At 40.2% G+C, this 26,303-nt stretch overlaps 2 protein-coding genes across 2 annotated transcripts; both read left to right on the top strand.

Moving 5' to 3' along the window:
• Positions 1-3,396: 3,396 nt before the first annotated feature.
• KPLCE (KPRP N-terminal and LCE C-terminal like protein) lies at positions 3,397-4,347 on the top strand (the record flags this gene model as incomplete). The annotated part of the gene is made up of 1 exon (XM_080916355.1): positions 3,397-4,347. The coding sequence occupies one exon, from the start codon at positions 3,397-3,399 to the stop codon at positions 4,345-4,347; it is 951 nt and encodes a 316-aa protein (XP_080772481.1).
• Positions 4,348-21,417: 17,070 nt separating this feature from the next.
• LOC308420346 (late cornified envelope protein 2A-like) lies at positions 21,418-21,831 on the top strand (the record flags this gene model as incomplete). Its single annotated transcript, XM_080916326.1, has 1 exon — positions 21,418-21,831. The coding sequence occupies one exon, from the start codon at positions 21,418-21,420 to the stop codon at positions 21,829-21,831; it is 414 nt and encodes a 137-aa protein (XP_080772452.1).
• Between the last annotated feature and the right edge of the window lie 4,472 nt (positions 21,832-26,303).

The following is a 26,303-nucleotide window of genomic DNA, read 5'->3' as shown; positions in this document are numbered from 1 at the left end:
AAACCAACAAGTCTATGATCCATGAGCTGCCAAAGGGATAAATAGACAGAGGCTCTGGGAACTTCTTGGAATATCCTCATGACTCATATTTGCACTGGCACTTATCTTCTGACTTCACCAGCTCTGCGTTCAAGCCTATAAAGTGGGTGGGGCACAGCCCACCCACCTGTCTGAATGGCACATGGATATAGTATCTCTCACCAGTGATGTTGGTGCTACCTAAAGATGTCAAAACCATTAGTGAGAGCCTCACCCCACAAAGCAGGATATGAGCCAATCAGAGCTCAGAGCTGGCATGAGACACACAGATTGACTAACGGCAGAGCAGGGTCACTTGAACCTCATCAGGAGAGAAATTAGTCTTTGACCTCAATGGAACAAATGCCCACTCATTCACCCATTTCTTTAATTAATTGTTAATGTTTCCCAGGTCCGAAGGTGAAATATAGTGATCTACCCATACTTATAAACTATGTATAACTCCATAGGCAGGTAGTCTATGAAAGCAAACATTTTTGTGTGTGTGTGTGTGTGTAGAGACCCTTCTAATCATATACTGAAATAGTAGAGGGGCTGAAGAATTGTAAAACAAGAGGTCAGTTCTTTTCATTGATGTCCATAAAAGTGTCTGTCCTAACTTGTGGGCATGTTTTGAAACCAGTGGCCTTCTAAATCTTTATCATTGCCATAAATAGTGCTAGTCCATGGCCCATACACCATAGACACAGTACATACACTACATACATTACAGAGGGCTGCACAGCTGAAACTGAAAAGACATGCCAGTCTTAAGCAGCATGAGGTAGAGAAATAATAGGCTCTGAAGTATCTTATTCCTGGTTTTAAATTATGGCTCTAGTAGTTGCAGCTAAGTGATTTTCCACAGTTGTCTTTTTATGTCCTGTTTTATTTTAGCCATTATCACAAAGATTGAAATAACAGGTTATTGATGTGAAGAGTCTCTCTCTCTCCGCAAATGATTGCTTCATTCTTCATTTCATGAAACAGTAGGCCTGGGGAACAACTGAGGACTAGAAAGGCCAGGACCTTTTATTCCTTTACCCCTGACAGACAGTGGGCTTCACATAGATGATACACAGTATGGCAAGCCTACTGGCCAGAGGTGACAGAAAGAGGCAGGGCACTTTCCGAGCCTGGGGCAGAACCTTTTCTTGTTTCTTCCAAATTGTTCATGATAGGCTTTGTAAGTCCTGATATGGCAAGATGAGTGACCCAGCTGCACTTTGGTATTTTCAGGAAAGTTTATTCTGGGTAATTGAAGATGTATTTGGAGCCAATTGAGAACCACCTTTCACCTGAGAGTGACTTGTGAAGCATGGACTGGTTGAACTGAGGAAGAAGCATTTGAAACCAATTCTGGATACAGGCTTTATAGCCTCCCCTGGCAGATCCCACAAACGTCCCTCAAGGCCCAGTGGGAAGGGCAAGGTTATGGAGCTGGGTGGTTCTGGGTTCTTATGGTACTCTGTTTTCCACTGGTAACAATAACTTGGTGAGGTATTTGGACCCCTGTGTTTTTTTCTTCCTCTTTTGCCTCCTTACAGAGTTATAGGGGAAACCAAACAGAGACACAGACTACAGCAGTATTCAATAGTGCTCAAGAGATTTTATTCCTGTCTTTATTCCACATTTACTGTATTGGGGAAACGAAATGTGGCTGGTATGCAAAAACAACTCGATCATGAAAGGCAACAACTGGTAGTAATAATATTTGCTCGTTTTGGATGCTTTGTAACCCTCTTTATCTTTCAGGCCTCTCTCACATACATCTGCCTTATACATTTTGGCCCATAAAAACATTCAACTAGGTGATAGATTTTTATCATCATCTTCACTCACATTCATTTGTCTGGAATTCCCTCAGTCCCAGGTTCCTGGAATCTATTTCTGGAATTGAAGCCCGGAAAGGTGAGTTGAGGGAAGTCCATGGGACTAGGCAAAGCTGAGATGAGCCAATAAAGGCCTAATTCCTGGGGTCTGAGATCATACACCATTCAGACCCCAAATTAGCTGAGAAAAACCTATGGTTCATGGGTAAACTAGTTCATGGTGACTTTTCCGCTATACTGAGCCAGAGACCACCATGCCAAACTCTTTCCCCAACAACCCTGACCAGCAGAAAGTACCAGAAGTCTCCAGAAGGAATGAGAATGTCAGGTTGGAAGGACACAGAGTAGCTTTCGTCATAGTGTATGAAATAGTGAGAGTCTCAACTAAATGACCCTACATTAGGGTCAGATTGCACAGAATGACTCTCATGCGTCTAGGAAGAGAAAGAGGGTTGTTTCATGAAGAAGGTGGACATTTAGCTTATATTTAGGAAAATTCAGTGTCAAGTAGAGACATGCTCTGCCTCTGAGTTAACAGTCAGGCATACTGGGGAAGAATTTCACCAATGCAATATCAGCCTTTGTCCTCGTGATCTCAGGTGCTTCATTTAAATGGCATCAAATTGCTTCATTGCCACCCTATAAAAGTCTCACCAAATGCCAGCTCTTCAGAGCCTTGGCTTCTTCCAGTGTTGTTGCTGCCAAGAAAGAAGGTAAGACTTGTTTCCTGTGATTAGAGACTTGGCAAGAAATAGACTTGAGGTGTAGATCGGATAGAGTACTACAAAATTGATAATGAACCAGGACTTGATATTGGGGACATCTGTGAAGAAGGAGGATACCTTTGATAATGGGAAACTGAGACGCTGGCTGGATAGAGGAGGGGGAAGCATTACCTGGGCAGGGACTTCAGAGAATTAGGTTTGTGTGGGGACATTTGTGTCATCTTTTCTTGGTTCTATTTACTAACAAAGTGAATTAATATGCAAGTGTTCCAACGGCCGGCAAATGGTAGAAACTTCCGAAATCTTGAGCATGTGTTTCGCTCTCTCCGGTTCAGTTAAAGACTCGGCTTAGCTCAGGCACATACATCTGCTCTCCCTGAGGACTTCCTGAGTTGGAAGGAAGAAGAAGTAATGCCACCCCCAAGGGACAAATTGGTGGAGGCTAAGCTGGTTGAAGAATAATGTAAGGCTGCTTCCCAAAGCAGAAACTAAAGTCAAACCCAGAGAGTTTGGTAGAAATGTAAGTTACTGTTTCAAGCTACTGTGGAAACAGTAGCTGGGTTGAGTGAGGACTTGTCTGGAGTCACACAGCTGGTTGAAGGTTGAAGGTGTGAGAAGTGAACCTAGAATACTTGACTCCACCCCTACTTTACTGCCAGATGGACAGCCTCTGGTTGGTAACAACCTTCTCAGAAAGGAGACCGTTTTGAGATCACCCTCCCCCGCCCCCAAGTGGATGTACTGCAGGATTTTGTGGAAACCTTTCTGATCTTACAGTTCGATGAATCTTTTCTTTCCAGATACTTAAAAACCACAGCAAGATGTGTGACCAGCAGAAGCAGCCACAGTTTCTTCCATCTTGTGTGAAGGGTTCCGGACTGGGAGGACTGGGAATGGGGCAAGGTAGTGATGGTGCTTCTGGAAAAGGCCAAGTTTCAGGCCAGATCCAAACTGGTGGTGCTCCAGGGTTCGCTCCCAGCCAGCCTCAAACCATTGTGAGATACTTAACTCCAGTTCCTACTCAAACTTACGTGAGATACCAAGTTCCGTGCCAGACCAAAACCTACGTGAAATGCCCAGCTCCTTGCCAGACATACGTGCAGTGTCCAGCTCCGTGCCAGACGACTTATGTGAAATGTCCACCTCCATGCCAGACGACTTGTGTGAAATGTCCACCTCCATGCCAGACGACTTGTGTGAAATGTCCACCTCCATGCCAGACGACTTATGTGAAATGTCCACCTCCATGCCAGACGACTTATGTGAAATGTCCAGCCCCATGCCAGACGACTGCTGTGAAGTGCCCAGCCCCATGCCAGACTACCTCTGTCAAATGTCCAGCTCCCTGCCAGGCTCAGACATTTTATGTCCAGAATCAGGTTCCTGGCCAGACATACTATACTCAGGGTTCTTCAAGTGGCTCAGGGTCTCTGGGCTGTGTCCCTGACCCTTGTTCTGCCCCCTGTTCCACCAGCTACTGCTGTTTGGCTCCCCGGACCTTTGGGGTGAGTCCTCTAAGACGCTGGATCCAGCGGCCCCAAGGATGGAACACAGGATCTTCTAGCTGCTGTGAGAATTCTGGGTGCTGCAGTTCTGGCGGCTGCGGCTCTGGAGGCTGCGGCTCTGGAGGCTGTGGCTCTGGAGGTTGCGGGGGCTGTGGCTCTGGAGACTGCGGAGGCTGCGGCTCTGGGTGCTGCTGTTTGGGGATTATTCCCATGAGGTCCAGAGGTCCTGCATGCTGCGATAACGAGGACGACGATTGCTGCTGTTAAACACAAAAGAACTGTTCTGCTTCCAAAACGTACCTCCTGCTATGTCTTCTGGACTTACCCAAACCGAACAACTTCCTAGTTGCTTCCCTAGTTCGTAACTTTCCTTCTTTATCAAGGCATCCTGCCAGAGTTAGCACAACCCCCAAACTGTGGCAAGAATAAAACTCTGAATGCAAGGCATGGCGGCTCCTTTTGACTTATTTGCTCTGCATTTATGTTTATCATTATACACCCTGGTGTGCCTTTTCATGCTCTTGGTTTTCAACTGTCAATTAAATATCTAAATGGGCAGATAAGTAAATGAAGTGGATGAACTTCCCACACAGTCTAGAATGCTATGAACAGCTTAGTTTTTGTAAGGCTACAGACTTTGGGTTTGAGGTCTTCCTTCTTTTTCTCTGATTAATCTCTTTAGATTTGGTCACAGACCTTCAAGGAGGCATGACTTCTGTTGTCATTGCTATGCCACCCAGTTTCTCTTCTGGATGTTGGGGAACTTTTGAACTCAAATCTCAGGAAAATCATAGGGTGTACTACTACAGTGAACGTGGTTTGATACTGGTGGGCTTTGTGCATTATATGTTTCTCACGTATTAGACTTTTCCTCTTGAGGGCATAGGGTATATGTATGCATGAAAAATCCACAGGTGGTGATGGTTCCTGGAGAGATAGCTCAGTTAGCAAAATGCTTCTTATGCAGAATGAGTCAAATTCACAGAACCCACATGTATGTGATTTGGCATGTTGTCACAGATGCTGCATACTGGTAATCCCAGTAGTGGAGAGGGTCACCAACTTAATCTACTCAGTGAGTCTCAGGCTATGAAGTGATAGACCCTTTCTAAAATAAAACAAGCAAACACCAAGAAACAGACAAACAATAACAACAGCCAAGACTGATGGCACTCCGAGGAACGTCTGAAGCTAACTTCTGACTTTCAGAGGTACGCACAAGCAACATGGCTCACCTGTGCACGCACAGAAGCATGCGTGCCAAGGGAAGATTTTGTTCATAAGAACCACACAGCCCTAGTACATAGTAGACGACATATTTGGTGAATGCATAAATGAATGTGGGAAAGAGAGAGAGGGAAGGGGGAGGGAGAGGGAGAGAGAGAGAGTAAAAGAGAAAGAGAGAGAAGAAGGGAGAGAAGGAGGAGAAAGAATGAGAACTAGTGAAATTTAACTATGAAGTTATTTATTTATTTCAAGTGCCCTGTTGTTTTTGAACGCTCCTTAAATCATAGACCCTCTCTCTATACAACCCCACTAAGCTTTGTATCCAAGTCAGAGCCAGGAATAGCCATGCCAAGGATCCTGTGTTCTTCCTACACCATCAAGTGGTACTTCCAGCTTAGGAAGAGAGTGCTGCTTACTCAGAAGTTAACTTGAGCATGCGATGCTTTTCTATAACAATGGTTTAACAGTTACACAACCAGCATAAGCGATGCTTCTGATCTTTTCTTTTTTTCTTAAAATTTTAAAATTCATATGTATGTATGTGTGCCTGAGTAAGTTTATGAATACAATGTGTGCACAGTGCCCATAGAAGCCAGAGGACAGAATTAGATCCCCTGGAACAGGAGTTGCAGGCAGTTGAGAGTCTCCATGTGGGTGGGAAACAACTGAACACAGGTCCTCTGTAAGAGCAGGAAGCATTCTTACTGCAGTGTTTTCTCTCAAGCCCTTCTCTTCCCTTTATTGTAATACTTAATTTTACTTGGTGTCTTAAAAAAATCTTTGGAATAGGAATTACAGAGGGTTGTGAGCTGCTATTATGTGATTACTGGGTATCAATTCTGGGTCTTCTCAAGAACAGCAAATGCTTTTAACCACTGAACCATCACTCTGGCACCCTCTTTTCAGGTGGTTAGGCTTTACACACATTTTCATTACTATCTATCAATCTGTCCCTTTGTCCATCTATCCGTCTATACATTACAAGCTAGGATCCATATATGGCTTTTTTCTGAATTTGGCTTTCCTCATTTAATATTATACTTTCCAGATTCATCCACTTTCACTTTCCATTTCATGGATGTACTGTCTAAATGCAGTAACTGATAAGTGTTACTTTGGATAGCGTGTATAATTATTTCCTACTATTGTTGTGTTCTAATATTCCAATGTGTATCTAATTACATTAAGTAACTTAATTGGATAACTGGGTCCTTCCTAATGGTCCTTTGTCAAAACAGGTTTTCCATATGTAGCTCTGTCAGGCTCAGATTTTGTAGGCAGTTCAGACTGGCCTTGAACTTGAGGTGATCGGTGTTCCTCAAGTCCCTGTTTCTTGAGTTCTGATATCATGAGTGTGAGGCACCCTATTTGGGTTTCTATACCCCATTTAAGTTCTCTTTCTGTCTCTACTCTCCCCTTTATTAAGGTTAAAAATCTAAGATGTTCTCCAGTTTTACATTAAGAGGTAAAGTGTGTGTATTACTTTTAGAAGTGTGCGAATTACCGTTATTATCAATCCAAGACATTTATTTTTCATTTGAGAGTAAATTCTCTGACCCTCATGAATACACAAGATGAAATAGAACATAATAACTTTCCACAATCCACATCTTTATGAAAGCCCTGCTATGTGTTAGATGGATGTAGAGAAAATGCAGGGTGTTTAGTCTCTCAAGGCAACTGAAATGAGTACTGAGATTTTATCAGTGACTCCAGCACTGAATTTCAGAGATCTCTGTTTTATGCAGACTTCAGGAGACCAAATATCCAGAGCCAGAGCTTGTCTGCTTTCATAAATATTGCTATTCTGGGAAGACTATAGACAAGTCATGTGCCTGATTCTCAAGGATTCTTCAATAAATAGATATTTAAAATCTGTTTTGTCCCAGGTATCAGCTTTATGGTTTTGGAGCTTATGAGAGAGAGAGAGAGAGAGAGAGAGAGAGAGAGAGAGAGAGAGAGAGAGAGAGAGAGAGAAGAGAGGGAGAGAGAGGCAGAGAGAGAGAGAGAGAGAGAGAGAGAGAGGAAGAGAGAGAGAGAGAGAGAGAGAGAGAGAGAGAGAGAGAGAGAGAGAGAGAGAGAGAGAGAGAGAGAGAGGGAGGGGGAGAGAGGAAGAGAGGGAGAGAGAGAGAAGAGGAAAAAATGCACTATTCAATATTTTAATAAAGAAATAAATGAATGTTAATGCTCAACTGTGATGATTAGTGTGAAAGAGAGTTCCAAGCATTGTACAATTTTACGTGGTCAGGAGAATTGAGCAAGATGTCTCAGAGAAAGTACAACTTTTCTAGGTGGGACAGGGCTCAGCTCGAAGGGAAGTTACTCCCTGCAGCAGTGAGGCATATATTTCTGTTAATATCTCAATACAGTCAGTAGTCTGGCAGACAGAAGAGAGGAACATAGTGGTAGCAGGGGAGTCTGGTAGCACTGCTAAAAGCACCTCAGGTCACCATAGGGATCTACGAAGCTTCTCTGAGGAGCCGAGGAGGCAGGGGACAACATACGATATTTTAAAGTTATTTCTTTATAGTGAAAGAAATTTGTCACATAACATTAGTTCACCTTGTTCTCCTCTAGGCCTGCACGTAACTCCATCTTTGTTCTTAGTTGGCACAACTATAGTGGACAATATTAAAAGACAATATTAGGTAATAATAGACTCTGATATGCAGAGACTCTGAAGTACATGATGGTGACTATCTTATTTCTAAAACCGGTGCGTTGGAAATGTGGCCTTTTATATATTTGGTTTCTGGGAATTTTTAGCCTAAATAAAATGAGAGTCTGCATTTTATAACCTAAACATCTGGCATGCCATTTCTTATGTGAAACTGATTTTCTGATCCCTAGTCCCTCTACAGTATATGTGGAGAAGGTAACAATAAGGAATTCACAAACCCAGACCACAGCATCATACTTCTGAAGTGGGAAATGTCTTCTAGGGCAGGCCATGTGGCTGCAGTGTGGAATCCAGCATGAGTTGCTTTGCTGCAGATTTATGGTGTAAAAAGGTCTACAGAGTAGATCTTCAACTTCTGTACCTGAAGTAGGACAGTACTTTTCCCTCCCAGGTTCTGTAAAATTTCCTAACAAATAAATCTAATGCAGGTAGATAGATTTACACTTCCCCAAACGAATAAAAATATAATTATATATCTGTGGTTTTGACTCTTACACATATACAAATCTATGGATGATATTTTAAAGAATCTATGAGAAAGATATGTCAAATCTCTTTATTCTTAACACATAGGGGTAAAAGTAAATAATAATGCACACCAACCAATAGCTGAAGGTCTTCTGTGTCCCAGTCACTGTGTTGCTCATTGTGTGTTTGATATTCTCTTACCGAGTACTGAGATTTGGATTGAACTGATTAGCAGTCTGAATGTAGCGATAGGCATAGCTCTATAGTAATATGTAAGATGTAGACTTGAATGAGAACCTGTGACTTCATGCAGATATCATGATCTCTGATCCAGGGGGACTGTGTAATGAAATCGCCCATAGTAACTTCGAAACCATAGTTAACAGCTTTCCTCCCATGATTGCAACCAATAAATATGTGTGGCAGCCAGTAAGAAGAGGGCAGTCAGATAAAAGGCATGAAAGCATTAACATAATTTGAAGTCTTCTGTTAGTAAAATGCCATGAGAGAAGAATTTTGTTGTAGATAAAGTTGTGAAGACTCATCATTTAACACTGCAATAATCACTTTCCAGATTTTTAAAATATATTTAAAAAATTTTTGTACTCCAGATTTTCCCTTCCGATTCACCCTCTGATTGTTCCACATCCCATACCCCCCACTCGCTGTCTCCATGAGGATGTCCCCACCATTCATTCCAGCTTGTTTTACTTCCATTTTCATTCCAACATTTCTGCAAACTCCCTTTGTTACACTGAGTAAATAATTTCTTTAAACCTAAGTTTCTTTTTCTGTACCATGAGTGATCTTGGAAGATACAGTCACTCAGAAACTGTAGCCTGGATACCTTGTATTTCAATTCTTTGAATCTTCCCCCCAAATTACATAGACTATCTTGCTAAGATATTGAAAACAGAACAGAAAAGTTTGATTGGTAACTATAAGTACCACTTAAAGGGGAAGACAGAACAGAGTCAGTGCTTGGCAAGAAGGGGACTCTGGACCAAATCATCAGAACGAAAATGGCAAGAGTATCTCACCATCGGTTGTCATTCCTGCATCTCCACCCAGATGATGACTATTCGTGACCTGATTTGATCATATGCTGAGTGAGACAGACAAGTGCCTGGGTAGGCTGGGCCACAGGGAAAAGGAGGGGGTGGAACAGAATGTGTAGGCTGGGAAAAGCAGGGAGTGAGTACCCATGGCCAGCCTCATGTCTGGGACACGTGGATCTGTAGGAGACCTGTTCGTCTTGCCCTACCTTAGCCTGAGCACTCTTCAATAAGAAAATAGGCCTTATTTGCTCGAAATCACCAAATCCACACATCACAATATATTCTTGTCAAATAAGATAATGACTCTATGTGTCTGTTCTGTGGGGATTTCATCCTCCTAATCCTGTGACATCATAAAGGACAGTGTCTGTGGCTTCCTCATACAGGGGTGAATGCTCTTGTGAGCATGGCATGGTACTAAGCATTCCATTGCATTCGTGGCCTTCAACCACAAGACCAAGTGCTGTGTCTACTCTTTGTTCTTTCTTTATTTCCTTCCTGACTCTTTCTCTGCCCGAATCTGCAGTTTGTTTCCATTTTCATACCGTGTCCCTTTTCTGCCAGATCCTTGGTGCCTACTTACTATCTGAATACCCACACCAAGAACGATGTCTAGAGTGAAACTCTCCAGCAAATAGCAGTACTTATTGGAAGAATAAATTTCACATATTACCCAGAGAGCAGGTACAAGTTTTATCTTCACTTAGTGGTGAGTTCCCTTTTTTATTTTAAAGACTTATTTATTTTATGTGCATTGGTGTTTTTCCTTGCATGTATTTCTGTGTGAGAGGACCAGATTCTCTGAAACTGGAGTTACAGACAGCTATGAGTTTTCATGTGGGTGCTGGCAATGGTTTTGTTTGTAGCTTCTTTTCACATTGTTCCCTTTAGTTCTCTAGGTCTTCCATAGGTACCAGCAGTAATGCTTACCAAAAACTTCAAGGTAAAATTTGGCTTTCACAAATTCTGAATTGTAAAGCAGCTTTAAATCCATTATCATGGTCAAATAGGAGACACGTGCAACAGTAAATAAAACAATTACATCACCACCACTTTGTGTTTATAGCACTGAAAATTGAGAGTCTGAGATGGTAATGCACTCTACCAGATCAGAGAGTAGGCACATGGCCAGGCAGCATCCAGAGAAGATGGATGTGACTCATCCTTTGTTTCCTTCATCCCTGTGTTCTCTCACTTCCATCCCTCTGTTCTGTCCACCTTCTTCATGTTTCAAAGGGTATTCAGATTTATCCTGTTCCTTCCAAGACTGACTCCTAAAAGCACCATAGAATGTGTAGCACCAAGCACTGAGAAGGGAGTGAGCAACATTCTTGGGGATACCCATGTCCAGCCTAATGGCCTCCCAGTGTGGAACTGCCTGGAGACCTGCAATTAGGGACATACTGAGGATATACAGCCTGAGGATATACTAAGACCCTTCTAGAAGTTCCAGGTAGAGTTGAGCTTTATCTTACCATCTTGAAAGCCATCTATATTATTTGTTCCTGGACCTTTACCACTCAATTCCCACACCCCTGGAACGTGTTTATAACACTCAATGAGCAAAACGCACATGCTCTGTGCTTTGAGTTGGGTGTGGGAAACACTGAGATAAGGAATACATGGTTTCTGTTTCTGATGAGCAGTGTCCTCGTTTAGCTAGCACGTCAAACAGCAATGAAAAACTATTTACTATAGTAGTTAGATACTATGGGAGCACAGAGGAAGGATGCTCAACTTAGATTGAGGAGAGGCTGTATGAAAAGCCCATCATGAAACTTAAGCCAGAAATGAGCAGAACTTTAGCAAAAGGTGTGCTTTCTTATCTGAAAAAGTGTATATGAGCATTATTGAAAGTCTGGGCTACAGGTGTACCCTTCAGACACTATTGGTCAACAGTAGTGTAGCCCCTAGGTAGTAGGTAATGGGAACATAGCTACGAGCCCATGCTGTTGTTTTCTGTTGAACACTAGGAATGATCCTGATAGGTCTCGATAGGAGCTGTCATACTTCCTATCCTGTTGGGACACTGCCTGGTTATCTACAAGGAACCATGGGCCATCTAAGGCTTAACGGATGGCAGGCATATCTTCCCTGTGAGTAGATGAGTACTCTTAGTGTCAATTATTTCTAGATTAGCTATATTGACTAAGAGTCAAATAAAAATTTGAGGAGCTGTAGGGACAGATATTCTGTCTCTATGGTTGTTAGACTACCAGGATTTATTTAGAAAATATTGGCAGACATAGAGAAAGGTGACATTAGCATGCTGTACATAAAGGTGGAGAAATATTGTCAAATAGAAGATAGATAAATTACATTTTCAGCAAACACATCTACTAGCAATTTTTCATTGTCCTCACCAAAAACCCTTTTCTTTAGTCCATCCACCTTTATAATATTATTTTTATTTTCCTCAATCAATGTGTTATTCTTTTGCCATAAAGGATCAAGCAAACTTTGCAGTTTTGATCTTCTGGTATTTTCTAACACTAGAATTCTGTGACAGAGTTGCCCTGTTGAAAACCATGTATTAATACCACAATTTCTTACACTAGAACTTATGTCCTGGGACTGTAACTGCTAAACTTAGGGTTATAAGGAGGGAAGGACATTGAGTTCATTTGAAGGAAAGAGATCAGGATTTTAGTTTCACATAAAGTTTTAATTATCTTTTACGTTGTCTTTATTTAGAAAACGTTTGAATTTAAAACCTGTTTTTAATTGAAATAGGCTTACATGATTTTTCATTCTCATTGTCCCTTTCTAATTTCCAGTCCCTCTGAGCTGCTCACCCTCCCTTTAACTTCTCCCATGATTCCTCTCTAAAATTAATAGCAGTTTCATCTTATTGTTGTATTGTCACACAATAAAGTCTCTCCCTCTCTCTCTCTTTCTCTCTCTCTCTCCCTCCCTCCTCCCCCGCACAAAACCTGCTGAGTTCAGTTTTGTTGTTTGTGTGCATAGGCAAACGAACAGCAAATGAACAGAAAACGACATCTAGATGTAGTGCAGTGATCAATAAACTGGGGAACTGAGTCTCACTTAATAACATCTACTTTACATATCCCACATCTGTGCCTCAGGGGACACTGCTGTGAAGCCTGCTGTGAAACAGTCTCTCTTAGCATGAGCTGCATAAACAGGATCAGAACAATGGCAATATCAACAGTCATGTTAACAACAACAACAGCATGTCTCACAGGGTTCTACTCCTAGATAAAGAACTCCATGCAAATGATTACTAGGAGAAGGAAAAATAGCCTCTCCCAATAGAAGCCCCCATATTGGTTGTTCAAAGCAGAGTGAAAAAGCTAAACTTATAATTTGAGGCAAAAATCACAAATTACATGCAGACTTTATTCATCGTTACATAATGTATAGTCATGCATCTTTTTGTCACATTAACTAACACTAAGAGATTAAAAAGGATGGAGAAAATAATATTAGAATTTCTACAGAAATTAAATAAAGTAAAAATATCACCATGAATTGGAAAATATGCCGAGCTTTACTAAATAAAGGGCAAATAAGACAATTCTCATTGGAAAACTTGGAAGCCTCCAGAAATATGGTCAATTTCACCATGTATAAAACTGGTGAATTATTATTGTTATCCCTTGAGTGAATTATTATAAGCTAGCCTTAGAAGGATAAATCTGGATAGTTGTTTGAGAACAATATTGGCTAAACTCACTGAAAAAAAGGAGTGTGTGTATTTGTGTGTTATCTGCCCAAAACGTAGTATGCAATTTTCCTGAGATTCAGGCTTGGCACACCTGTCAAGGTTTTCATCATGGTGTTCAGGTGTTGAGGGTGCTGGGATTGGTAGAAGAGTGGTCTGGAAGAGAATAGCATCCCTCCTCCCCTGAGGGATGGGGGTGACTACCTCTCTTCTTAGTCTCAGGCCATTAGTTTCCTCTCTTCACTTGCTATCACAAACCTGCAGGCCTGCTCCATAACTGTGGTGTCCCAGACAGTGCTCTCTCTTGGGACGCATGAATATGTAGTTTATGGAACAGCTTTTATACTTCTATGACCTGAGCTAGATCAAGGGATCATCTGAGAATGGTGGGTGCAGTTTGAAGGAGAAGAGGTAGAGTAGAAGAATCTGAAGTCAGGAGTAAATCTTGGGATTGACGTGAGTCAGAAAGCAGTTCTTGTACACTTCGTAGGAAACTTTTCTAAAGATGTGCTGTAGATCTATATGCTTTATGTCAGTAAATGGCCTATGAATCTTGGTTCTTGAAAAGGTACCATGTCTAGCAAATAAGTCTTCCTCCACAAAGTCAGATTTCAAAGAAAGAAATCTGCAGGAAAAAGATTAGGCATACAACACTGCCTATGGCTATAAAGTTAGAACACCCAATTCTATGTCTCAGGCCCACTGCCTATTGTCAAAATTTGGGTAAGTTATTTAACCTCTTTCTCTCCAGTTTCTATGCTCAAAATATTAATAACCACAATTCTTATTTTATGTAGGTCACTGAAAGAATTTTGTGAGACATAGGAGACAGAGTTATTTGAGGGTCCTTCAAATTTATTACTGTTATCTTTGTTGTAAAAACTTAAATACAATAAGTCTAATCCATTTATTGATCCAGATACAAGTGGCTGTGGAAGAGAAGTGTAGGACTTCCCTCTGCCCTCTAACTCTCTATTTATCTTCCTCTAAGTCCAGTCTCTCTGCAGAGCAAGTACAATTATAAACCTATATTAGCAGGTCAGGGCATGTTATTTATTTTATTAATGTTTTATTCATCTCATATGTAAGCTTATAAATGAATAAGCCTGTGGAAAATTAAATTGTACTTATAATTGCTAGGTGGAGCTAGGTCTTTGTGTAACAGGTACCTCCATGGGAACAGATGATTAAAGGCTTTGTGTCCCTCCACTCTTCCCCTGCATGCCTGTGTCTTATGAAGATATTCATTGCTGCAGATATCTTAAGGAAATCAGACCTTCTTCATGATTCAGACTGGGTTAAAGAGAAGTCTGATGAAGAGAAAGTGAGGTTGCATTGCACCAAAGAAACCAAGTTTCTTCAGTTATAACTGGAAGTTTTAGGCTGTCTTTTAAATTTTTTCCTAGTTGTGTGTTTGTGTGTTAGGGTTGGGTAGATCTGCATATGAGTGCCAGAGCACAGAGAAATTTAAGGAACCCAATCATGTCCCCTGAAGCTGGGTTAATAGCCAGCTGTCCCATGTAGGAGCTGAGAACTGAACTCTAGTCCTCTGGGAGAACAGGGCATGCTCTTGATTGCTGAGCCCTCTCTCCATCACCATAATTTGTATTTTAAAATCACTTTAAAAAAGAAGAGTCTGACACTGCCTAAGAGGACTTTGAACTTGATATACAGCTGAGGATGACCTTGAACTTTTAACCTTCCTGCTTCCAGGTCCTCAGTGCTGCAATTCTACAATTGCCAGGTTTTATGTCGTGCTGTGGATTGAATCTAGGGCTTAAGCATGCTGGGTAAATGCTTCATTACTTGAACTAGTCTATCTTTTAAATCTATCTTTAAAAAAAGTAATTTCAATCTTAATTGTGAGTTTGAGAGATAAATAATTTAGTAATAAAGCACTCTTTAATTGTATAAAGAAATAGCAAAACTATGTTATAAATTTGTTTGACATATCCCCACTTATGGTTGAGGTTTTAAAAGTAAACTATAACCACCCAGAAATATCAATCCTGTTATAATCTCTATTAGCTCTTGTAAGTGTAAAATATGTATTTTTTTCAAGCCCATAAAAATAGTTTTTGTTTCTGAATTCATACAACCTATGGAAGCATTAATTCAATTAAAGATTCATGTTTTATGCTAAGATCAGAGTGTTAAAGTCTCTCTCATACCACTTTATATCACACCCTCTTCTTTACTATTTGATGTAACTGTTTTAACAATGCAGAAACTTTCCCTTATTATCTTTTTTCTTTTACACACTTAGAAATTCATATCTCTGAATCTATCTGCACATTTTCAGCATGTAGCCTTTATCTACAGATAGGTCTACCTTGATTTTCTAAAGAATAACCTTCTCTACAATTTTTACTTTCTGCCTTGTGTTAAAGTAGTACAGTACTCTTTTGGAGTTCTATATGGAAAGTTTTGTAGACACATCATTTATGATAAGGGTGGTTTCTATTATCTCCCAATTCTGTGTGCATCCAGCATGATGTTTTGCATCCAGAGTGTTTAACACATGATTTAAAATGAGTCATGCCCTATTCTTCTGCTTCTGCTACTTTCAAATATATCAGCCAATGTCCTTAACTGAAAACACCAAGAAAAACAGGACTAAATGAACATGCCCAATCAAATCAGATGATATCAGTTCTTCTCGGAGATAAGAGGGTGTTATTGGATGGAATGGAACTTATTTAAATACCAAAGCACGTGAAGCAATAAAAGTCTGCTGGAGAGTAGTAGCTCTCTTGCTCTGGAAGCTGTTACCACCTCTAAGACGCAGCCTTACTTGGGAACCTGAATGCAGAGCTTTATAGATGGTCCCACGGTGTGTTTGCAGATGAACAGAATTAGAACCACAGTTTTGGGGGAGATGGAACTTGGGAAATATATGTATCTTACATTTGCACATCCTGTCTTGTGGGGAGCAGTAATGCCAATTTAAGATTTATTTTTCATTCCAAAACTAATATTCTCAAGCACTTCTTTTCATCCCCAAACTAATATTCTTCTTTTCATTCAGCTATACTCTTAAAAATAGCTTTTTATTCTGTGAGAATTTTATACATGCAAATAAATGTATACTTGCACAGATGAATTTTATTTATTTTACAGTTAGGTGGGGAAGTGAATAAGCATTTTCTTTTTTAAAAAGCTTTTTTCGTACAACTTTTTTTTAAAAAGAGAAATATATATAAAAACTTTTAAAAGCATTTTGGCATAAAACTATATGAATATATTTTTGTCAGTATTTGATTTTTTTAAAGGTTTGATAGTATGCATTGAAATCTTACCAGTTACCATAAGCATAAAGTACATGTAAATGAAAATGTAACATGAAAATAGTCAAAGTTTTCTTGGTTTGTATAGATTAAACATAATGATTTTTTTTTGGCTTTTTTTTTCTGTTTTTTAAGGTTTGATACTCTGCATTAAGGTCTTACTAGTTACAATGAGCAAAAAGTACATGTAAAACAGGGTGTAACCCAGAATTAGTCAACGTTTTCTTGGTGTGTAAGGATTGAGCATGACTTTTTTTTTTTTTGTTTTTGTTTTCTTTTTTTCTTGAACTTCTCACATAATGATTTTTAAATACCAAAAATTGGCACAAGGCTATCTTATTAGATCTTGAGTTATTAATGATTTAAGTTCTAGGTGTACTCCACTCTGAGAAGGTGCTATACACTTGTTGTTGTTTTTCTACAAAGGACTGAGTCTTCTACTTTTTGGCCTTTCTCTTTTTGAGATTCATGTGATCTGGGAGTTGTTTCTTGGGTATTCAGAGCTTTCTGGGCCTAGTATCCAATTATCAATGACTGAATATTATGTCTGTATTTTTTTTTTTTTTTTTTTTTTTTTTTTTTTTTTTGTGATTGGGTTACCTCACTCAGGATGATATTCTCTAAATACATCCATTTTCCTAGGAATTTCATAAAGTCATAAAGCTGAGTAGTACTCTATTGTGTAAATATATCTCAATTTCTGTTTTCATTCATCTACTGAAAGACTTCTGGGGTCTTTCAAGATTCTGGCTATTATAAATAGAGCTGCTATGAACATTGTGGTGCATGTGTCCTTATTGTATGCTGGAACATCTCTGGGGTATATGCCCAGAAGTGTAATAACTGGGTCTTCAGGTAGTAGTAGTATGTTCAATTTTCTGAGGAACTACCAAACTCATTTCCAGAGTGGTTGTACCAGTTTACAACCCCACCAACAGTAGACGAGTGTTCCTCTTTCTCCGCATCCTTGCCAGTATCTGTTGTCATCTGAGTTTTTGATGTTGCCATTCTGACTGGTGTGAGGTGGAATCTCAGGGTTGTTTTGATTGCATTTCCCTGATGACTAGAGATGTCGAGCACTTCCTTCTTATCATATTGACCTTTATTTTCTCCAGCTTCTTCTAAATAACCAATAGCCCTGTCTCAATTTCATGTTTTAATAATTTACTGAATCCAATTAATTGCCCATATACACAAATATTTGGGGTTATTTACAGAATCCAGGTCAACCAACCAAGATCCTTTCCTAGCAGCCATCACTTGTCAATGGCTTTACAGATGGGAGAGGTATTTATGTGTCTTTCCACCACCCATGGTGGAATGTGGACCGGCTTGATCATGTATTGGTCTTATACAGGTAAGTATGGCTGCTATGAGCTTGTGGGTTTAATGGTCTTATCCTATCAGAAGACAGTGCCTTTCATCAGACCTCCCCAAACTCTGACTTTCACCAGTTTCCATTCCCTTTACTGCATGTTCCCTGAGCATTGTGGGAAGAGATGTCCTGTTTATGGCTGAGCATTCCACAGGCACTGTTCTCTTCACTCTGTCCAGTTCTTAGTCTTTTAATAAACTGCTGTCCACTGCACGAAGACACTTTCCTGATAACTGAGAGCTACACTAATTTTCAGATATACAGATAAGCATTTGGAAGGCAGTTGGATGCCATTTCATTTTAGCGAAGTAACTGCAATGGTAGGTTCAGGCCTCAGGCCTATGAGCTGTGAAACTCCACGTTCTTTGCAAGATTCACCGTACAAGGGCCAAGGATTCTCCCATTAAACAGGGGCCTAAATCCTTTTTACAAAGCAATTGGTTATTCCCATATTATTTACGCCACTACTGTACCCAGGAGTGTATTTTGACAGGTTCATCATTGCTGTATCTCACATGGTTCACAGAACGTCATCTATCAGTTCCTATTCTTCTTTAAATCATTCTTTTCTCATTAGTTACCTCCAGGGACTGATGACTGAAGATATAATCAGAGCCAACAGCATTGAAATTGTCAGCGGCATTTGAATAATCCATTCTTGAAAATTAGTGTGTTCTTAAAAGCCAACTTTTGTTTACTTGAAAAAAAAAAGATATTTCTAAAAAAATTGAGCCTTTTCAATTTTTGTAGTTCTTTGACTCAGGGCCAGAAATTTAAGGCATGGTTTGCCATAGTAATCTCAGCTGCCATGTGCAATACAGCAGCCATGGCTTCCTTATGCTTCACTCTTCATTCATCCATTCCCTCGTCTTTCTGAAACAGTGATCTTTGCTTCACACGGACCCACACCTTCTCTAAAGGATCTAGTAGTGTTCTGCTATTGCATTGATAAGCATGTCACCCTTGGTTCCAACTCTATAGTATTTGACAGTGTACATACTTTTCAAAGCCTTAAAAATTTTCTTCCTATTTTTTTTAACAATGCTATATTTTCCTTTCTGACAATTTTTCAGCTAACCATCTTAACTTTCTTTCATATATTCTTTAAATTTATGTGTCCAGTTTTAATTTATAATGGGAGTGTCCTCATGACTTCCTGAAATTAACTCCCTATTGTGAAATACTAAGGAAGTTGAAACTTAGCAGAGTAAAATGCTTAGAGATGTGGCCTTTGGAAAGGAATTACTAGTAGATACATTTATTGGAGATGGAATTGTCTCATGATGAGTCTAAAAGAAAAAGAGGGAGTGGTATCATATATACATACAAGTGACTAGTCTCTAGCTATGTGCTGCTTTGAACTTCCTTGAAACTTTGCCAGGAAAAAAGACCATTGCCAGATAGTGCTTCTAAATTTTGACCTCCTAGAACCATAAGTCCAAATAAACCCTTTTCTTACACTCAGGAGTTGTTTCACAGTTCAAGAAACAAAACAAAACGAAACAAAACAAAACAAAAAAACCAGATAAATCTGTATTATTTACCTACCCATTAAAAATGCCATCTCTCAGCATTTGCCTTCTGCTTTAGTGACTTTATCTTCTTGCACTTTTTAAAAGTACCCATTTAATTGCTTCAAAGTACATATAGCCACCTTTAGCTAATGTACATTCATATTAAACCTTAACAGATGACAGAATCGTGCCACAAAATTGCTGTACTCTTTTCAAAGAACAGCCAGTTTCATGGTGAGTTCATTAAATGTGGTGATAAACAAATTGGCCACGGTAATATAACCTGTGTGTAGCAGTTAGTTAGAAGAATTGGTACAGATGGAAACACCCTACTTGTTTTAATTTATTCACTTCCATTCTGTCTCCTGAAAGCTGGTGATAGATTACTAGCACAACAGTACTAATTCTTAAGACGTTTCACATCACTACTGAAGCAAAAGCTTGAAGTAACTTCTAAAAAATTAATATTTACTTCTCTCCTCATCTCTCACTATGCTTTGTGAATCTAGGGAGCATGGGCTCAATAAGGTTTCAGCTCCTACACCTTATGGATTTCTTTAGATCTATATGTTGCCAGCCCAGCTTCATTCATACTATAGTTATTCATTCAGGTAATCAATCTCTAGAGTTAGTATCTGGTGCGAATAGAAACGACACTCTTGTCTTACTGAAACTCTGTCTTGCCACATAGGATTCTGAACCACAATGGCTGCTGAGGTACTGAGTTTCTGAGGTCTTGGTGCTGTAGGAATATCAGCCCTCCCCTTTCCTGAGAGTTAATCTTCTTCCTAACTGTGCTGTGTCAAGCAATGCCCAATGTATGCAGAATCCACAGCTGACTAAAGGGCATCCGACCTACAAAACATTACAAAGGCTGTGGCACCACCCACAGGAAGAGCTAATAAGGAACCAAACTGAAGATCTTGATCACATGACACCATTGTGAACCATTGCTTGTGTATTCATGCTCTAAGACTGTAAGTTCCTCCTGGCAGTCATGTCATATTTTGGCATTAATATCTTCCAAAATTATAGACCCAAGTAATAGAGGTGTTACATATTTGCTGAATTAGTAGATGAGTGAATGCATGAAGGTGGAATGGCTGGCCTGCAGTAGACTTGGTGAGCAGATATTTGTAGTCTCTAACAATATTCCTCTCGAAGTATTTCAAGAGAGATCCCAGAGTTCCAGAGTAGGGAGTATGAGAAGAGTCACCCTCATTCTAGCCTGAGAAAGTGACTGCTCTACATAGACATGCTGTGTCTCACTTCTAAGAACATCCCTGGCCTAGCATAAAAGGGCTCCTGTGCCAGGCTCACCAGTCCTCACCCTTACCAGTTTCCGGCCCTACATCTTCAGCGGAACAGGTGAGTGCTCCTTAGCAAGGATGGCTAGGGAGGGAGAGAGCCAGAACTTCGTGGAAGGAGGGCAGAAGGAGCTGGCGAAATCGAAGGGGCAGAGAAGCCAAAGTCAGGGGTTTTTGAGTCTCATGTTGGCTTGGGCTGAATGTCTTTGCATATAGTGCTCTTCACCTCTCTTGGTCTGGTCAATATCTGCTGAAACAGGTATTGTGGCTCCGACTGTTTCAGTTTGGGGCAGGAAAACAAATAGGAAAAATGGCAATGGAATAGCATAACAAACCCGGAGTCAGGAGAATTGAGTAGCTGGTATTAGGTTCTTTAATATCATCTCCTATAATCCTCTTCTAGAAAGTGGTCTCAGAGAGGATGGGGTCTGATGAGAAAGATAAGTCCATCATGTTGAGATTCCTGAGTGTCAAGGAGCTCTGTCTCAGTGTCTACTTCATAGGACTATGTCAGAAGATGGTTAGAATCACTTACTGGTGGAAAATGGAGTGAAAAATCTTATACTGCATTCAATTTCACTTCATACCAGGTCTCCAATAATAATTATAGGTCTTGTTCATAAAATGGCTTGCCTTGGAATCAGTGTCTAACAGATCTGAGGATAAATATGTTTGTATAACACTTGTGCTGACAGCTTTTATATTTCTCTTTAGGTTTACGGACTTCCTCTCAAACATGTCCTGCCAGCAGAACCAGCAGCAGTGTCAGCCTCCTCCCAAGTGCCCTCCCAAGTGCCAGACCCCAAAGTGCCCTCCAAAATGTCCCCCTAAATGTCCTCCCAAGTGTCCCCCCGTGTCTTCCTGCTGTGGCTCCAGCTCTGGTGGCTGCTGTGGCTCCAGCTCTGGTGGCTGCTGCAGCTCTGGGGGTGGAGGCTGCTGCCTGAGCCACCACAGACCCCGCAGATCTCTTCGTCGCCATCGCCAGAGCTCTGGATGCTGCAGCAGTGGCGGCAGCAGTGGCTGCTGTGGCAGCAGTGGTGGCAGCAGTGGCTGCTGTGGCAGCAGTGGTGGCAGCAGTGGCTGCTGTGGCAGCAGTGGTGGCAGCAGTGGCTGCTGTGGCAGTAGCCAGCAGTCTGGAGGCTGCTGCTGACCTGGGTCATGAAGACGTCAGACAAGCAGTAAAAGAGGAAGCCATGTTACAGGACCTGCCTGCTTTTTCTCCAGTAACTTCTTGTCTTCTGTGTTCTGGACTTGGAGATGGTGGGTTTTTCAGTGAAGTTCAAATTGTGGTCCCTAGTCTCATCCCTGCCTATGATTCCAAATAAAAATTTTCCTGCCAATCTTTTTTGTTTTCTTGCTTATTTTCCCCAGCACTCTCTCGAGGTCATTGTCTATAACTGAGGCTCGTTGGTGCCGTTTTAGAGACGTAAGCCAGGGTCAGAAATGTGGATGAGGTCACTGTGTAAAGAGGGGTTGATGAGGAAACCTTTTTCCAAACACCATATCCTGGCAAATGTATCATTTGATGTTGGTGTACAAATAATATTGAAAGACGATATGCAAAAAATATATTGGTGAAAATTTCTTCTAGAACAGTAGATACATTTAGTATGAAGAAACAGGAGAGGGGTGGCACAAGGCATTAAGTAGAGGCAGGTTATTGTCATTTCAATGGGCTCCTTTTTTTTTTTTTTGAGCGTGATTAAGTTTTTCAGATAAAGGAGAAACAATAAGAGAATCAACAAATTGGAAAATTTAGGAGGCTGAATTAGTTACTATTTCTTCTTTGTCACTGAAAAATACCTGTCAAGAACCAGTTATGGAGGAATGGGTATATTTAGCTGATAGTTTGTGGCTATCATCCACCGTGATGGGGAACTGAGACTGAGGTATTTATTCACAAAGCGGAGTGAGAAAGGGTGCTGGTTCTCAGTCAACCTTCTCATATTTGTCGATGAGGTCTCCAGCCCATGTGATGATGTCACCCATATTCATGGTGATCATCCCTCTTCTGTTAAACACTCATAGACACATCCATGAGTGCTTCTATGATGTGCTTCTATGATGACTCTAAATCCAAGCAAACTGACAATAAGGATGTACCATCATAGGCTGTACTGTACACAGAGTAGTGATTAAAAACCATGATACAAGAATTGCTTTCTTCAGTTCTGTGTAGGCAAGATCCTGGTTGTTGCCTTCAACGTGTTTTCCTTGTATAAGCTTTTAGTACTTTAATACTGTTTTAAATATTTCTTTACAGACATGGTTTTAAAACATTAGTTTGCTAAATCAGAAATGATTAAATTTCTGTAAATTTAATTTCTCCTTGCTCACATAGCAAGAGCAAGGGCTGCTGTCTGTGTCTGCCTCCTCACAGCTCCTCACACTCTTTCCTCCCAGGCACTGCCTTTCCCCCATTCAACAACAGCAAAGAACACGATGTAGGAGAAGCTCTTCTCGGTGATGGTTCTTTGACCCCCGAATCTGATGCAGCTTTCTCCCACACTCAGTTTCTTCAGTTTGCCTTCAGAACTTCCTCATCCTGGGAAAAAATGAATGTCTCTCACTTACCCGCCTTCCTATCATGTCTTTCTCCACTCTAACATAAACCTCAAGAGAGGAGGGAGATTGTTTTCTTGCCCACTGCTGCATCTCCTGCACCCAACCTGTGCTTCCTTTGTACTCCAAACGTCTTCTGACTCCACACGAGAGTCTGCATTTGATTTCTGAACTTCTGGTTGCTATGTATGTATAAGTTTTTTTATGAGATGTCATTAGGGGTTCTATTTGACTCACAAGTTCAAGTTTGCAAAATGAAACTCAGCACCACACTCCATTCACTCAATCTCTGCTTATTTTCTGCCAGATGAGAGGCATCGTTACCTGCCCAGTGAATAAATGGAAACAAAACAAAACAAAATAAAAACAAAACAAAACAAAACAAAACAAAACACCAAACTGTTCTTCCTCTTGTATCCCATCGCCTCCATCTCTAGGACAGATCACACATGTTTTCTTGAGTGCTTTATTGTCAGGGAAACATCTTCATCAGTGATGCGTATGAACTGGAGAGCTATATATTATTTAGCAAAACGTTGATTGTATGACTTGAAGTGAGTTTTTAACTCATCTGTGCTTTAATATAGTACTTGAAAAGGAGAGAGAAAACTAGTTGCCCATGTTCTAGGCTGTTGGGAAAATTAGCTCAACATATGTGAATGATTTTAACATCATATATATGGCAGCTTTCCATGCTAATTCCACAATTTTCTAACAATTGCTGGTTTTTAATAGTTCAGTTTCCTTCTAACCATAACTTTATGAGATTACATAGATGCTGGCTATGGGTCAGATCTGCAAGCCTCCTGTACAGTGGCTGCTGTGTACTCATTCTTCTGCCTGGATGACTACAAACTTCCCCCTGGATCCAGAGATTCATTAGAACAATTCAGAAAATTCAGGAAAGGGCTCATCTAGATGATACATTTGTCATTAAACATAGAAATGCCTAATACTCTTGTGCATCGTGACAAAATACTTGAGCTGCTATGAGGAGGAAAATTTATTTTGGCTAAACTTTTATCAGTTTCAATCCATTCTGACTTGCGTTTCTGTTGAGGTGGTGAACAATAAGGGCTTTTATGAAGAAGAAACATTCATTGTATGGTCAAAGTAAAAAGTAAGAGCAAGATACAAGGTTGGGGCCCAATATTTATTTCCAGGACATGCCTCCAGGAATTTTATTTCTTCTATTTAGTCCCACACCCTAAGGATCTCACCACTTCTCATAGCTTCTTAAGGTGGGGACCAAGTCTTTAACAATTGTTTTTATGTGGGAGACACTTATTCAGATTGTAGAAAATTCATAAAGCCATGTACACAGAGAAAAGATACAGAGACCACTTAATTCCTTTCCTTGAAACCTACTCAGTTCTCACAAGATTAGTATATTTATGGAGTCAGAATCTGTCTGATTGATGTCCATGTACATTAACCAACAATCTTGCTAAGACTGAAACTTCCAACTTTTTAATAATATTCTGGCTCCCACTACTGAAGGTATCTATAGTTATAATCATCTCACAAATATATACTCAGACATAGTCTAAACTTTAGACTCAAAAAGGTCTTTGCTGTGAATAACAAAGGATACTCCAAACCTTAAGAAAAATCCAGTGATTTTGGAGTTTTGTGTCAAGGACCAGGGACAAACTGGAATGAATTTCTTCCATGGAGTTTTTGTTTCTATAATTGTTATATACCTGGCTGCCTGTGTCTGGGCTGATAGCTACCTGGCTCTACTGGCCCTTGGGGGTTGAGGTGAGATAGCAGGGGAAAAATGGCTCAGATTCTGTGAGCCGGTGAGAATGCCACAGCAAGCTCATCTAAACACTGCTGCGAGCTCCTTTAATACCATCCATCTGTGCTTCATTGGTCCCAAGAACGCATCACGTCCAAACAGTAGTTCCTGATTGGCTGGAATTATCTTTGTCAGCAATCCTTGGTCTCTCTGGTGGTCTTCAATTAGGTCTTCTTGCAGGAGTTGCTTTATGGTTACATAGCCCCTGGCGTTTATACAAAGGGGGCTACTGCCGTTCCTTCTATAATACCTCATAATTCTATATATAGTTATTTTCCTTCTTGTTTACCATTTCTTAAGCTCATTCATTTATTAATAGATAAAATAATTCTTTTGTCTTTCTTTCATCTTAAAATCAGTTCCTCCAGCAACACAGATAATGTCTAAGAAGCTTACCTAAGGGGACTCACTCTTTGAATCATTTTCATTGAATACTAGAAAATCTTTAATTAATTTCTTTTTTTCTTGTTGTTATTGCTTTTATTACTTTTTAAATTTCTTCCCTGGCCCAGAGATCACTAAGTAGAATGCTCTTAAGTTTCCATGAATGTGTACGTTTCCTGGTACTTTTTTTGTTGTAGTCCAGCTTTATTCCATAGTGATCTGATAGGATAAAAGGTTATTTTAGTTTTCTTTTATATGTTAAGGTTTGCTTTATAACTATATGGTTAATTTTAGAGAAGGTTTCATTGGGTGATGAGAAAAAAGGTATATTCTTTGTGTTTGGATAAAATGTTCTGTTAACATCTGTTAGGTCCATTTGATTCATCATATCTTGTTAGTTAATTCTGTTTAGTGTTTGGATGCCCTGCCAATTGGTGAGAGTGGGGTTTTGAAGTCTCCCACTATTAATATGCAGGATTTGGTGTGTGATTTTGCAATGTTTCATCTACAAATCTGTTTGCCCTTATGTGTGGGTATAGTTCAGAATTGAGATATTATTGTAGGTTAGTTTTTCGTTTAATGAGTGTGAAGTGTTCTTTTCCATCTTTTCCATTCCTTTTGGATAAAAGTATATTTTATTAGATATTAAGATGGCTACTCTAGCTTGCTTTTTGGGCCATTTGCTTGGAGAATTTTTTGTAGCCCGTTACTTTGAGGTAATGTCTATCTTTATTGCTGAGGTGTGTTTCTTGTATCCTCATTATAGTCCCTTTTCCTCCTCTCCTTCCTGTCCCACCCTTAGAAATTCTTGATTGCCCACACCCCTTCTCCTCAGAGAATTTGGGTCCCCCCTTGGGTAATAGCCCGCCCAGGGG

Source organism: Micromys minutus (genome assembly GCF_963924665.1).
Source record: "Micromys minutus genome assembly, chromosome: 4".
Classification (NCBI taxonomy): Eukaryota; Metazoa; Chordata; class Mammalia; order Rodentia; family Muridae; genus Micromys; species Micromys minutus.
This window is presented reverse-complemented; position numbering and strand designations above follow the sequence as displayed.